The sequence below is a fragment of the Bubalus kerabau genome, chromosome 23 (assembly GCF_029407905.1).
Source record: "Bubalus kerabau isolate K-KA32 ecotype Philippines breed swamp buffalo chromosome 23, PCC_UOA_SB_1v2, whole genome shotgun sequence".
In the NCBI taxonomy this organism is placed as follows: domain Eukaryota; kingdom Metazoa; phylum Chordata; class Mammalia; order Artiodactyla; family Bovidae; genus Bubalus; species Bubalus kerabau.
In genome coordinates, this window is record NC_073646.1 from 19,930,327 (window position 1) to 19,945,016 (window position 14,690).

The following is a 14,690-nucleotide window of genomic DNA, read 5'->3' on the forward strand; positions in this document are numbered from 1 at the left end:
TTGGACTGTCTGTAACATGTAACCAAGATACAAAAAAAATGTCAAGTGGTGTCTCCTACCATCACAAAATCCTCGATTTCATGATTTTCTTTCAGGAATTCAGTGATGTTTTGTTCTGCCGTGTTGTCCAATAAGTCATCATACTTTTTGTATACATTTAAGTATCTTCATATTGAAGAGCAGAAAATCAAAGATACAAATACAGGTCACCAAATCAGATTAGTCAGAGTGGCAAACAAAGAGATAATATAAAAATTAGTCCAAACTATGAAAGAAACACAACATGGAAAAAGGCACAGTGAACTGGGAATTCAGAACTTTGCCTTCAAATTCCAAATTTTGCCACTTCTGAGCTACATGAACTTAGACAAAATATTTCTATTTTTCAAAGGTCAGTGTCCTTAATTTTAAGTGGAAACACCTCATTGGACTGTTGTAAAGCTATAATATAAAGCAATTAATACTATGCCTAACATACAGTAAATGTGCAATAAACAATACTTCCTATTCCTCCTTCTAGTTCTAAAATTCTATGTCTAAATTTTAAGATGAATATTCGGGAACTAATGAACCTGAAGTCTATTGAACAGAATTCAGTTTCTTTCTGTCTGTTGTCAGATGTAAAAATGGCTGGACAGATTTTCCCAAAATTGGAGGATGTTTTGGGATGCTCTGACTTAAAGTATGTTCGAAATAAAAAAAAGATGACATGGAGTAGACAGAATTAACTTTGCAGAGCCCAGTGGTATACTTCCAAGAGTTGGCCAACACTTTAGAGACTGAAACTAAGATACAGAGAAGCTTCTGGAACTGTCAGTCCAGAAAAACAAACTATTTGTATAAGAATAAACAGGGTAAACAGAGGTTTCTAATAGAAGATCCTAGGTTGAATTCATGAGGGCAGAGCTTCCAAATCTGAGGCCATGATTTTCAGAATAGACAAGCAGCTGTTCTCAAATGGAGGTGATTTTGTCCCCAGGGGACATTTGGCCATGTCTGAATACATTTTTGGTTGTCAAAAGTAGGGAGGGTCCTACTAACAGGAAGAAGCCAGGGATGTTGCTAAACACCCTATCATATAAAGGACAGCCTCTCGTAATACAGAATTTTTTGGTCTAGTCTTTTTTGCTTCCCTTCCTTTTGTTCTCTTCTCTTGTGATTTGATGACTATCTTTAGGGTTGTGTTTGGATTGCATTTTCTTTTCTGTGTGCCTATCTATTGTAGATTTTTGATTTACAGTTTCCATGAGGTTTTGACATAGCAGCCTACACATATATACACACACACAAACTCACACAAGGCTGTTTTAAGTTGCTGGTATCTTAATTTCAAATGCATTTCCAATATCTTGCAGTTGAACTCTCCTCCTTTCACGATTGCTGATTTTGATATATTTGTGTGTGGATGATTTTCTTTCTTTACTGTATATTTGCCTTTACTGGTGAGATTTCCCTTTTGTAATTTTCTTTTTCCTATTTGTGGGCTTTTTGTTTTTGCCTAGAGAAGTTTCTTTAGTATTTGTTGTAAAGCTGATTAGGTGGTGTTGAATTCTCTTAGCTTTTGATTGTCTATAACGCTTTTGAGGGATTGGGGGCAGGAGGAGAAGGGGACAACAGAGGATGAGATGGTTGGATGGCATCACTGACTCGATGGACATGAGTTTGAGTAAACTCCTGGAGTTGGTGATGGACAGGGAGGCCTGGTGTGCTGTGATTCATGGGGTTGCAAAGAGTTAGACACGACTGAGTGACTGAACTGAACTGAAAGCTTTTGATTTCTCTGTCAGGTTTGAATGAGAGCCTTGCTGCATTGAGTATTCTTGGTTGTAGGTTTTTCCTTTTTATCACTTTAAATATACTGTGTCACTCCTTTCTGGTCTGTGGAGTTTCTGCTGAAAAATCAGCTGATAACCATATGGGGTTCCCTTGTATATTATTTGTTGCTTTTCCCTTGCTGCTTTTAATATATTCTATGTCCTTAATTTTTGTCAGTGTGATTAATATGTGTCTCAGCATGTTCCTTCTTGGGTTTATCCTGTATGGGACTCTCTGCACTTCCTGGACTTGAGTGTTTCCTTTTCATGTTAGGGAAGTTATTGGCTATTATCTCTTCAAATACCTTTCTATGTCCATTTTTCTCTCTCTTCTCCTTCCTGGACCACTATAATGTGAATGTTGGTGTGTTTAATTTTATGCCAGAGGTCTTTAAGGCAGTCCTTACTTCTTTTCATTCTTTTTCCTTTATTCTGTTCTGTGGCAGTGATTTCCACCAGTCAATCTGTTTTCCAGCTCACTTACTCATTCTTCTGCCTCATTTACTCTGCTATTGATTCCTTCTAGGGATTTTTCATTTCAGTTACTGTATTTTTCATCTCTGTTTACTTGTTCTTTAAATCTTCTAGCTCTTTGCTAAACATTTCTTTTATCTCCTCAGTCTGTATATCCATTCTGTTTCTGAGATCTTGGATCATCTTCATTATTATTTATTTTTTTTTTTTTCATCTTCATTATTATTACTCTGAATTCTTTTTCTGGAAGATTGTCTATCTCTACTTCACTGAGTTGTTCTTCTGGGCTTTACCTTCTTTCTTTATCTAGAACATATGTCATAAAGAACATATGCCATCTCATTTTGTCAGACTTTCTGTGTTTGTGGTCTCTGTTCTGGAGGCTGCAGGACTATAGTTCTTCTTGCTTCTGGTGTCCGCCACCTGGTGAGTGAAGTTGGTCCAGGGGTTTTTCAAGGCTTCCTGGTAGGACTGGTGCCTGACCACTGGTTAAAATTCAGGAATTTCTAAATTCCAGAATCTATCTGGTGCCAAGGCTTTCAGATAATAGGGGTAAACCTCTAATTTGAATTCTGGCTCTCCTATTTATTTGCTGTATAACATTGGGAAAGTTATGGTTTCTTCATCTGCAAATGGGGATAAATAGTAATCCCTATGTAAGTAAGTATTGGCTACTTATTACGTATTGTTTCAGGTCTGTGGGAATAGGGATTATTTATTTGATGATAGGTAGGAACTCTAAACCAATGCCAAAATGGCTAAGTTACAACTAAACCAACTTACTTGCAGGGACCAACTTGATTTTTCTGAAATACCTCGAAAGTTTGATCCACAAAGTCAGAAACCAGTTTTTCATCAGCATTAACAGTTCCAAGTATCAGATTATATCCTTTCAACTCTGGGAACAGGATAGATTCCACCTAAAGAGTAGAAACCACTTTTAAATGTCATAAGACATCCACAAGACACAAGGAGGAAGATGGCATCAAACTAAAATCTCTAGCAATGTACTCATTTCCAGGGATATCAGCTGCATTTCAATTCTATTTTCCCTCAGATGGTGCTGGAATCACTCCATTATTCCCTTTAATTTTATTCTCCCTCTTCTTCCTCTTACTGGATTACTCATGTTTCAAATCCCTACTCTTTAAACTTTCATTTCCTTTAAGTGTCCCCCTGGGCCCCCAGTGGATGTTAGGTTTCCCTGCTTAAAGCTCACACTCTAAATTTATCCCTCTTGAACTCATCATAATTGTAATTAGATGAATGTGTAATGAGCTGTTCTAGGTTTGTTCTGGGATATTGATGCCATAAATGCCTGGATCCTATCTGACTTCTTCACTATGGTGAGAGGCCTAACAAGCGTGGCACATAGTAAGTGCTCAATAAACATTGTGTGACTAAATAAATATTACAGTGGTACTCCTTCCCCTACCAAACACTTTTCCTCTCTAATGATAAGCTACTAGAAGCATGCTTTCCAATTCAAACTCTTCTACTAGCTGACTATGTGACCTTAGGTAAGCTACTTTCTGTGGACTTTCATTTTCTCACCTGAAGAAAGGGAGAAAGATACTAGATTCTTCTCTCAGTTCAGGGGGAAAAACTATGTCTTATGATCTGAGGCACAAAATAAATTTTTTCTGAGAATTCAACTTTCTAACTTCTTAATGGCACATGTGTACTTCTAAGAATGTTCTCAGTTGCATGGCTCATGCAGGCTACAAGTCCTTGTTGGGGGTCCATTGCTTTCCACTGCCCTCTCTGCTAAGAAGGATTTTAGTGATCTGTCTCAGAAAAGATTCTTCTGAATGCTTTACTGAGTTACATGGGTTATATGCAGTTGATGAGAATGCATCAATTTAGAAAGTGGCAAAAGCAAGTGCAACTGAACTTTCTCTTCCCTCTTTGGACAACCCAAAGGTTTTAAAACCAGTGAAGGAGCAACTTCTTTGCTGTAGCCATACTATAGACAGTGTTTGAAAGCAAGGATATGAATGAAATGGTTTAGGGCAGCATGACTGGAGTGTTCAGGCAACGCAATAAATAGATCACAGGTGAGCAGGATAAAAAGACTGCCTCTTGGGGGAAGTCTTCAATTGAAAAATGACTTTAAATATGGCTGATTTTCACTAGGGAGAACAATATGGAGGTTCCTTAAACACTAAAAATTGAGTTGCCTTATGATCTAGAAATCTTACTCATAAGAGATATATCCAGGGAAAAGTCTAATTCAAAAGGATCCATGCACCGTGATGACCACAGCAACACTACTTATAATAGCCAAGACATGGGAGCAACCTAAATGTCCACTGACAGATGAATGGATAAAGAAAATGTGGCACATATAGACACACACACACACACACACACATACACACACGGTATATACACATATAAGGCATACATACATATATATACACACTCAGTCACAATAAAGAATGAAATAATGCCATTTGCAGCAACATGAATGGATCTAGACATTATCATACTAAGCAAAGTATTAATAAGTCAGAAAGAGAAAGACAAATGCCATATAATATCACTTATGTGTAGAATCTAAAATATGACATAAATGAACTTATTTACAAAACAGACTGACAGACATAGAAAATAAACTTATGGTTACCAAAGGGGAAAGGAGAGGGAGGGATACATTTGAAATTTGGGATTAACAGATATACACCCAGTTCAGTTCAGTCGCTCAGTTGGTCCGACTCTTTGCGACCCCATGAATCACAGCACGCCAGGCCACCCTGTCCATCACCAACTCCCGGAGTTCACCCAAACCCATGTGCATCGAGTTGGTGATGCTATCCAGCCATCTCATCCTCCGCCATCCCCTTGTCCTCCTGCCCCCAATCCTTCCCAGCATCAGGGTCTTTTCCAATGATATACACTACTGTATATAAAATAGATAAACAACAAAGAGCCACAGTTTAGCACAGGAAACTATATTCAATATCTTGTAATATCCTATAATGAAAAAGAATCTGAAAAAGCATATGCATATAAGTTGGACACAACTTAGCAACTGAACAACAATAATATATGTATATGTATAACTGAATCATTTTACTGTGAACATGAAATGTTGTAAATCAACTATACTTTAATTAAAAAAACACACCTTTAAAAAAGTGGCTGGCTCTCTTATACCCTGCAGAGCAGTCTATAAAACTGAGCCAAGAACAACAGTACTCTTTCCAGGTAATCATTGTTACTATCTGCTTATCTCCCTGACTCTCCGATCCCAGACTTCTTGGTTTTGTCATCACCTTCAGTATTTTCTCTTGTATACTTCTCCAACTTTGGCATTTCTCTGGCACTTTGAGTTAGAAAATTCTTCCATGACGAGAGACTGACCCAAGCAATCTTATTTCACAATTGTGAAAGTAAGGCATCAACTGCTAATGCTGTTTTAAATTCTAATTATTGCAATTTTATAAAATCCTTCCTTTATCTCATCCAGCTTCCTTTTATTTATCTCTTTTCATTTCAGTCAGTATTACAGATTCATATTTTTCTCAACTTTTGGCTACAACAAATATTTTCTGATATTTACTTTTGTTTCTTTAGTAACTTTCTTACAAATACACTTTTCTTTTGCACCTTGAGTACAGTTTTCAAACATCTCATGCCGATACTTTTTTCTAACTTTTAAAATTCATGTTTATATATAAGGCAGGACTGAGAGGAGATAGGGTACTGTCTACCTGTTGCTGTTCTCAGGTATTCTTCTTAGATATTCAATCTGAAGGGTTATTCTTTTAAAATGTCACTAGCCAGATCAGAGACAATACAGTATGAGGGGTTCAGGGAGGGAGACTGTGCCCTGGGCATCTTTAGACAGAGAACTCAGATCCTGGGCTGCTTTTTCTTAGTCTAGAAGAGTCATCAGCATTTACTTGGGTCTGGCTTTCAAACCTGGTACAAACTGTGACCTATGGCTGGCATTACAGTAATGCCTATGACTTGGCATTACAATTCACTAAATCTACTACCAGCTCCTGCTGGGCTGTCTTGCAGCAGCAGCCACATAAGCCCTGGGCTCTCCCAACACAGCTGCTTGTAAACATTGCTCATCAACAGCAGTGAAGGGGAACTTGAGTGGTATGTACTTTATCTGTCTCCAAGCCCCACACTTATCCTTCCAAATTACAGGATCTTCTCTTTCATTTCCTTCCTAGGGATATTGATTGTAGGAGAGCTGCCCACGCTTCTTCCCTCTCTGCACATCCAGTTTTCCTGTTAGTCTGACTCGGCTGGATTAAAACCCTCAATTTAGAGTTCTCTGGTGAAACCAACTGGAACATGTAGCTTCACATGCTTTCCTAAAAACTCCAACTCTAATCATGAGATCTTAGAGCCCTCTAAGTACAGGGCTGCAAAGAGAAGCGTGCTTAAGGGTACCTGAGCATCATACATGGGGAGGGAGGAGGAGGGGGAGGCGGAGGTGAGGGGGGTAGAAACATCTCACAAGCCCCTTCCCTACGTGGGGCTGGACACTGGCCTCTCGACACATCAACCACCCAGAAGGAGACAGAAGATGGAATGCAAAAGAGTCACACTCATGTGGGTGATCCTGCCCAGTTCTAAAAGTCTGCTAATAACTGAGATCTGATTAATAAAGTCACCCTGGAAAGGAAACTTGGAAAAAGTTTTCCTTTTCTAAGTTCCCTAGGAACTTCCCTTCCCAGGAAGGGAAGGTTTAATCTCTCCCCTAGAAGTTAAACAAACTAATAAACAAACAAACATATGGCGCTTTAAGAACTAAATGAGATACATAGTCTTATGAAAATTCTTGGCAAAGTGCATAGCAACTGATCCATCATGAATTATTAATCCAAGATGGATATGGCTTGGGACACATCTGCCCTTTTGAGGTTGGCATCATGTACATAACTCTGCTTGCTCACAAAGTAGATCTCAGTGTATTTGTTAATGGGATGCATGGAAATTTCTTTAAGGCCCCAATTCTCTTTCAGGGGGTCAAGAGGGTGTACTCAGGCTATGTCTCCCATAGTAAAACCCTACTTTGCACAAGCAGCCATTTAAACATAACTTTTATTCAATAAGTGAATACAAATAAAAACAAATAATTCAGTACTATACCTTGGGAATCCCTTCAGAGTTCTTAATAATTTCCAAGAAAGAGTTACATATTAATTCCCAGCAGTCATCAAAAGATGGATTAAAGACAATAATTGGCTCATTGACTTCAAGCTTGATCATAATCAGCTGAGGTATAAAGAACTCCAATTCTTGGTAGGGCTCCTCAAAATCATTTCCATCCTTCAGGATACATAAGATATGGTGATTATTACAAAATGGAACCTTTTAGAATCAAAGGAGTGACTTTTACCTGTTCATAGCGCTACATGGGTACCAGAAAAGGAAATGTAAGGTACCATGCACTGTTTATATTTAAAATAAGGATTAAGTCTGGCTTAGCCCACCTGAGTTCACCCTCTCCCCCTTCTTCAAAGTATGTTTATATTGCTTGGAAATTATTTTATCAATATTTCCAAATCCTCCCCATCTGTTAAAATTCTGAACAAAATCTCCTCCTTTGGGAAGCCTCCCTGTTCCCCATGAAGAAATAACCTTCTACCTCTGAACTTCCTTATTTCCACTTGCGTGTGGTATTTTATCTTTCTCTCATGAGATTTACATGCACAGGATCTGTGTCTGAACCATCTAGGTCCAAAATATACAAGATAGCTTTTAGTACATCATAAAAGCAGGTGGCACAAGGGGTAAAGAACCCGCCTATCAATGCAAGAGACATAACAGACACAGGTTTGACCCCTGTGTCGGGAAGATCCCCTGGAGGAGGAAATGGCAACCCATTCCAGTATTCTTGCCTGGAGAATCCCATGGACAGGGGAGCCTGGCAGGCTACAGTCCACAGGGTCACAAAGAGTTGAACACAACTGAAGTGACTTAGCACACATGTACAAGGGCTCATTAAATTTGTTGACTGAATCCAAAAGTATAAGAGTTTATCTGTACATCCCACATGGAGTTGCTAATTAGCATATAATATATTTTAGACATTCAAAATGTCAACCTTTCTGCAGTAGAAATACTGATATGGAAGTTTAGTGAAGTGAAAGTCACTCAGTAGTGTCCAGCTCTTTGTGATCCCATGGACGATACAGTTCATGGAATTCTCCAGGTCATAATACTGGAGTGGGTAGCCTATCCTTTCTTCAGGGGATCTTCCTGACCTAGGAATCGAACCGGGGTCTCCTGCATTGTAGGCAGATTCTTTACCAGCTGAGCTACCAGGGAAGCTGTAGCTCAGTTGGGAAAGAACTGATGTGGAGACATTTCTAATTCCTAACACTGGCTAGTAACACAAGATACCTTTCATAAAAGGCATAGTGCCTAATAAAATTGGCATGAGACAGTTGTAAAGCATTTGCTCAAATAATTGATTCTAAAGATTCAATTTAGAATCTAGAAATTCTAGATTTGTCTAAGGATTATTGATAAGCATTAGGTGAATGTCTACTATGTATCAAATACCCATACATTTCTTTCTTTAAGATATATGCAAATTTTAGTTTTCCCTCTGTTTAGAATTTTAGAGTGAAACTTGGTTGAGTTTGAGTCTCTTCTGCTTAGCCAAATAGATGATTACAATGATATGTATAGATTAGTCTCTTCTGCTTAGCCAAATAGATGATTACAATGATATGTATAGATTAGTCCCCTGTAGAATGCTAACGGTGCAGTCTAAATTTGACAGCACTGGTTCTATATTTTTTGAATAAAAGGTCAACTGTTCATTTTTACTTTATTTGGCAAAATGCTTAGAACTTAACCTTTTCTAACCAGACAATTTTAAATTTTATCACTCTTTTTAAATTAAAATGGTACACAGTATAAAATACAGAAACAATCGTCCTTGATTTCCCATGTTACCTAAATTTAAGGGAGTCTATGATGCTTTGAAAACCATCACAGTGTTTTAGTTTTTATCTAGACTTCACTTAAGCAGTGTCATGAAAGAAGTTATTAATTAGGTCTATGAAGTCTTTTGTTTTTAGAGTTACCAATTTCAAAACCAAAGAATAAAAGCCAGTATCTGCAATGAACATGCACAATACTTCCTAGATAGCAAGCCAAAAGACTAACAAACCCTTTTCAATCCCTTTTTTTTAAAACAGAGACGATGAAAAAGTGACCACTCCTCTACAGTAGAAGGTACACATTCCATTTTATTCACTCTTTCTTTAAAGTAATTTCTCTAGTTCTGTAGATTTTTACTATATAGAAGTAGGTAATTATCTTGGGAAAACTTGCCATGTATTTAAATAAATCATTTTTATAAACTAATAATCAGCACATATGTGCTCAAGTCAAGACTTTTACTTTTTGGCCTGGCTTACAGCTGAGGACCATACATGATTAAATACTGAGTCTTGATTCCACTCCAAAGAGTCTACTGCTGGTCTCCTACATACCTTGTGTATCATGAAGAAGGAAAGGAGGTCCTTAAGAGAGTTAATGACCAACTCCCTGAGCTGGAGGGACATGAAAGATGCAACGGAAGCAAAATATTCTTCAATGTTACGAGAGGAGTCATAGTCACTCTTGGGAGCAAAATGGATCCACTGCTCCTTCCGGGAGACAAATAGCTGGGCACAGGTGGGGATCCATCTGTAAAGAAAGCAGGGCATCTGACTCAGAATCCCTTCCAAGTTCCAAGATGTCCTCTCAGCCACTCCCAACTCTCCACCACAAGGTAGATGGCTCCTTTCCCACTAAGCAGCCCCGCAAGTTGGTACTCTCATATCCCTGGCCACTTCACCTGCCATCACCCCTTTCTGGGGAAGAAAGTAATAAGATTTGGATTGAGAGACTGTTTTCTCATTTAGCAATACCCAAATGGACAGTCCTGCTGAAAGATGAAGGTGTCTATAGTTTATTATATTCAGAGATTGGGGTAAAAGGGCATAAGGAACTGAAATGTTCTGTCCAATTTCTCTCCCTGGCAAATGTCTGTTTTCTGACTGAAACTTTACAGGGGAAAGGAAAAAGGAGAAAAGGAAGAAAACTTGGGAGGAGAAACTCCAGGGTGGTGGTGGCTGCTCAGAAGTTGAGAGCAGAAATTAGAAAACCAAAAGAAGAAATGGATGCCTCATTTTTCCTTTTATCCTATTCCCCCAATTTCTAATTCCCAACAGGAACTACTGGCATTTGCATCTTATCAAGTCCTTTTTCTGATGGCTAGAAAAGTATTACTCTAACAATCAGGAAGTACTGGTAATAGTCATAGTTGTAGAGGTAATAATTACATTTAAGAGCTACTATATGCCAGCTATTGCATAAATATTTTCCCTGCTAATAAAAATGGCTTAGTAGATATTATCACCATCATTTCACATAAGGGAATTTCTCTGGCTCTGGACACAGTCCTGTATGCATTTGCAAAGGAAAAAAGAATTAAGTGACTAAAAACTCCCATCCCTGGAAATTTACAGGTGTCTATCTGGGCCACCTGAATACAAGTCATTCAAATGCATTATTCTTCCCTGGTGGCTCAGATGGTAAAGAATCTGCCTGCAATGCAGGAGACCCAGGTTCAATCCCTGGGTTGGGAAGATCTCCTGGAGAAGGAAATGGCAACTCACTCCAGTATTCTTGCCTGGGAAATCACATGGACAGAGAAGCCTGGTGGGCTACAGTACACAGGGTCGCAAAAAGTTGGACATGACTGAGCGACTACCACTGTGTGTAACCCAGCAAGGCCTAAAGGATTTCAGAGGGAGGGAATGGAAGTGCTCAACAAGCAATAGTAATGATGAAGCTTCAAAAGGGCAAAGGAAGATTAAGAGTGAGGGTCAAAGAGCAGTGTACGTGAGGAGCCACAGAGGCTCTCAGGGATGGAAACGTGGAAGGATGAGGATAGAGGACGGTGTCAGAGAGAAGTCAGCAAAATCTGTGCACCACCCCAGGCTGGAGACCAGCTTTCACTTCAGAGAACTTTTGATTTTTATGACACTGTGACACAGTGCTATTCTGAGGCCAGATACTGACTTGTTGAGAAGAATTTGGCGTGCTTCCATGCAGTGTTTCTGAATGACATCCTGATATTCATGAGGCTGCAGAGGTAATTTTCCCGCCAGTAATTCTGCTGTTCGAACAAACCTGAGGTCTCTAAATCTGCCAAAAGAGAGGGAAAAACATCCTAAGCCAAGAAGATGCTTAATAAAAAACTTTGTATGACAGATTCAGAGGAAATATATTTTCATTTTTCAGTGAGAGGAGATTTAAGCAGATTAAAACTAATTATATCTGAAAATTCTGAGAGTCAGAGGAGGGAGTGGATAGTCCACAAGAATTCTTGTGAGGAGTAGAGAAACTCAGGAGCTGTTACTGAGCCTTCCTATGTGTCCTACTCTGGGTAACCCGTGGGGAGTAGGATTTTGACACTGACTTGGCATTTGGCTGACTGGGAACTAGGATATGACAAGTCAAAGGTCTTTCCAATACAGGGTAAGACAGGTGAAGACACAAGAGGACAGGGCAAGCAAAGCATCACCTTCATGATCAAGTGGGTTCTACGCAGTCCTCAATGTGGCCCCTTGGTGAGCTACTCAAGACAAATTGGAGGACCACTTTGATCTGGACCCCAAAACCCTATAGACTGCAAGCCTCTGATAGCTTGTAGGCTCACCAAGATACCCACAGCATTCCTGGGAGATTGCCTTACACAGTGCAGGAACTCAGTAAATATTTGTTAAATGAACACTTGGATCTCTTCCTGTCCTCTCTGATGATCTTTTCTCTCCTATTTCTCTCAGGTTAATGGAGGTGCTGCCCTTTACCACACTCCCCAAGGCCCCCCCCCCTTTTTTTTTAGCTCACAGGGCCAGCATTTCTCTTCCTGACACCTATTCATTCATTTATTAATCATTCTTTGAAACCATCAGTGCCTACAACTTCCCCAACCAGATCTCTGCTCCCTTTCTTAGCTTGCTCCAGTTCTCACTTCTCATTTTCATCATCCACTGTAATGACCCACTAGGCACTTTCCCTCCTACTCCTAAAATCCTACAGCATACATTTCTATTCTTTTTTTGATGGAGGTGATGAACTTAGTCTTCATCTTGTCTGGCCAGTCACAAAGCACTGCTGGGGAGGACAGAATTCGAGGACCTCACTCTCCATATACATTTGATATCCAACCTTAGCATGGCCCTGGTCACCATCTGATAATTATGTCACTCATCTTTAGTTCAATTGTAATAAACTTCCTACATTGGCCAGAAAAATCTATTCTTTGTTCAGACAAAGACCCTCATTCTGGCCCCTAAACCCTTCCCTTCACTGATCATTAGGTGACCTCTTAACATGTTTAAAGCTAAATATTCCAGGTCACATAAGAACATTTCTCCATAGCATTTCCTTAACAAATCTCTCATTGCTAATTTTTTGGTTCAGCTGACAAAAACCTAAATGATTTTGGTTCACTCTCCTACAGTCAATTGATACAGCCAAAATGGAAGACAGTGTGGAGAGTCCTTAAAAAACAAGGAATAAAACCAACATACAACCCAGAAATACCACTTCTAGATATATACTCTGAAGAAATCAAAACTGAAAAAGACACGTGTATTCCAAGAGGATGTACACATGAATTTAACTTGATCATATAAAGAAAATGACAAATTATTAAATGTATAGCTTTTACTATAAGAAGGAAATTTGACTTGCTTTTTTTCTAATCTAGTCCTTCTTCTTTATATTTATTTATTTTTAATTGATTGCTTTACAATATTGGTTTGATTTCTGTCATATGTCAACATGAATTAACCATAGGTGTTCATATGTCCCCTCCCTCTTGAATCTCCCTCCCACCTCCTGTACTTTCCTACCCCTCTGGGTTATTACAGAGCCCACTGTAAGCTCTATTCACTGCAGCTCTATTTACAATAGCTAGGACATGGAGGCAACCTAGATGTCCATTGACAGATGAATGGATAAAGAAGCTGTGGTACATACATACAATGGAATACTACTCAGCCATAAAAAGGAATGCATTTGAGTCAGTTCTAATGAGGTGGATGAACCTAGAGCCTATTATACAGAGTGAAGCAAGTCAGAAAGAGAAAAACAAATATTGCTTATTAACATATATATATGGAATCTAGAAAGATGGTGCTGATGAACCTATTTGCAGAACAGAAAAAGAGTTGGACATGACTGAGAGACTGAACTGAACTGAACTGAATGGAGGTGCAGACATAGAAAAGAGACTTATGGACAAGGGTCGGGGAGAGGAAGGAGAGGGTGAGATGAATGGAGAGAGTAGCATGGAAGCATATACACTGCTGCTGCTGCTGCGGAGTCACTTCAGTCATGTCCGACTCTGTGTGACCCTATGGACTGCAGCCTGCCAGGTTCCTCTGTCCATCCATGGGGATTCTCCAGGCAGTTGTACTGGAGCAGGTTGCCATGCCCTCCTCCAGGGGATCTTCCAGACTCAGGGATTGAATCCAGGTTTCCTCCTCTGCAGGTGGGTTCTTTACTGTCTGAGTCACCAGAGAAGCCCAAACATATACGCTAACATATGTAAATAGACAGCCAATGGCAATTTGCTGTATGACTCAGGGAACTCAAACTAGGGCTCTGTAATAACCTAGAGGGGTGGAAAATGGAAAGAGGTAGAAGAGAGATTGAAGAGGGAGGGAACATATGTACAGCTATGGTTAATTCATGTTGATGTATGACAGAGATCAGACCAATATTGTAAAGCAATCAATTAAAAATAAATAAATACAAAGAAGAAGGAATAGATTAGGAAAAAAGCAAGTGATAAGAATTCTTCTTATAGCAAAAGCTCAATAATTTGTCATTTTCTTTATGTGATCAAATTAAATTCATGGGTACATTCTCTTGGCACTGAACTTCTGGCAATTTCATCAGCCTTGTGGCTGACTTTCTTGTTAATTTCTGCTGCTGCTGCTGCTAAGTCACTTCAGTCATGTCCGACTCTGGGCGACCCCATAGACGGCAGCCCACCAGGCTCCCCCGTCCCTGGGATTCTCCAGGCAAGAACACTGGAGTGGGCTGCCATTTCCTTCTCCAATGCATGAAAGTGAAAAGTGAAAGTGAAGTCGCTCAGTCGTGTCTGACTCTTAGCGACCCCATGGACTGCAGCCTACCAGGCTCCTCCATCCATGGGATTTTCCAGGCAAGAGTACTGGAGTGGGGTGCCATTGCCTTCTCCGTGTTAATTTCTAGGTTAATTTATTTTTTGAGGCCATAAACATGCTTCTACTTAAAGCAGAACTTATTAAACAACTACTGTATGCCAAGCACTGTTCTAAGTACTTCACCCAACAATTCCATTTTGCATATGAAGAAATAAGGGTCCAGAGAGAT

General features: G+C 39.4%; 1 protein-coding gene across 1 annotated transcript in view; it reads right to left on the bottom strand.

Moving 5' to 3' along the window:
- Positions 1 to 14,690, bottom strand: part of DNAH3 (dynein axonemal heavy chain 3) — a 242,515-nt gene that overhangs the window by 210,800 nt on the left and 17,025 nt on the right. The window contains exons 8-12 of the mRNA XM_055562073.1: positions 11,340 to 11,465; positions 9,764 to 9,959; positions 7,404 to 7,583; positions 3,072 to 3,208; positions 60 to 165 (exon numbers count right to left, since the gene is read on the bottom strand). Of these exons, the coding sequence (XP_055418048.1) occupies positions 60 to 165; positions 3,072 to 3,208; positions 7,404 to 7,583; positions 9,764 to 9,959; positions 11,340 to 11,465 (745 nt within the window). The remainder of the gene's footprint in view (positions 1 to 59; positions 166 to 3,071; positions 3,209 to 7,403; positions 7,584 to 9,763; positions 9,960 to 11,339; positions 11,466 to 14,690) is intronic.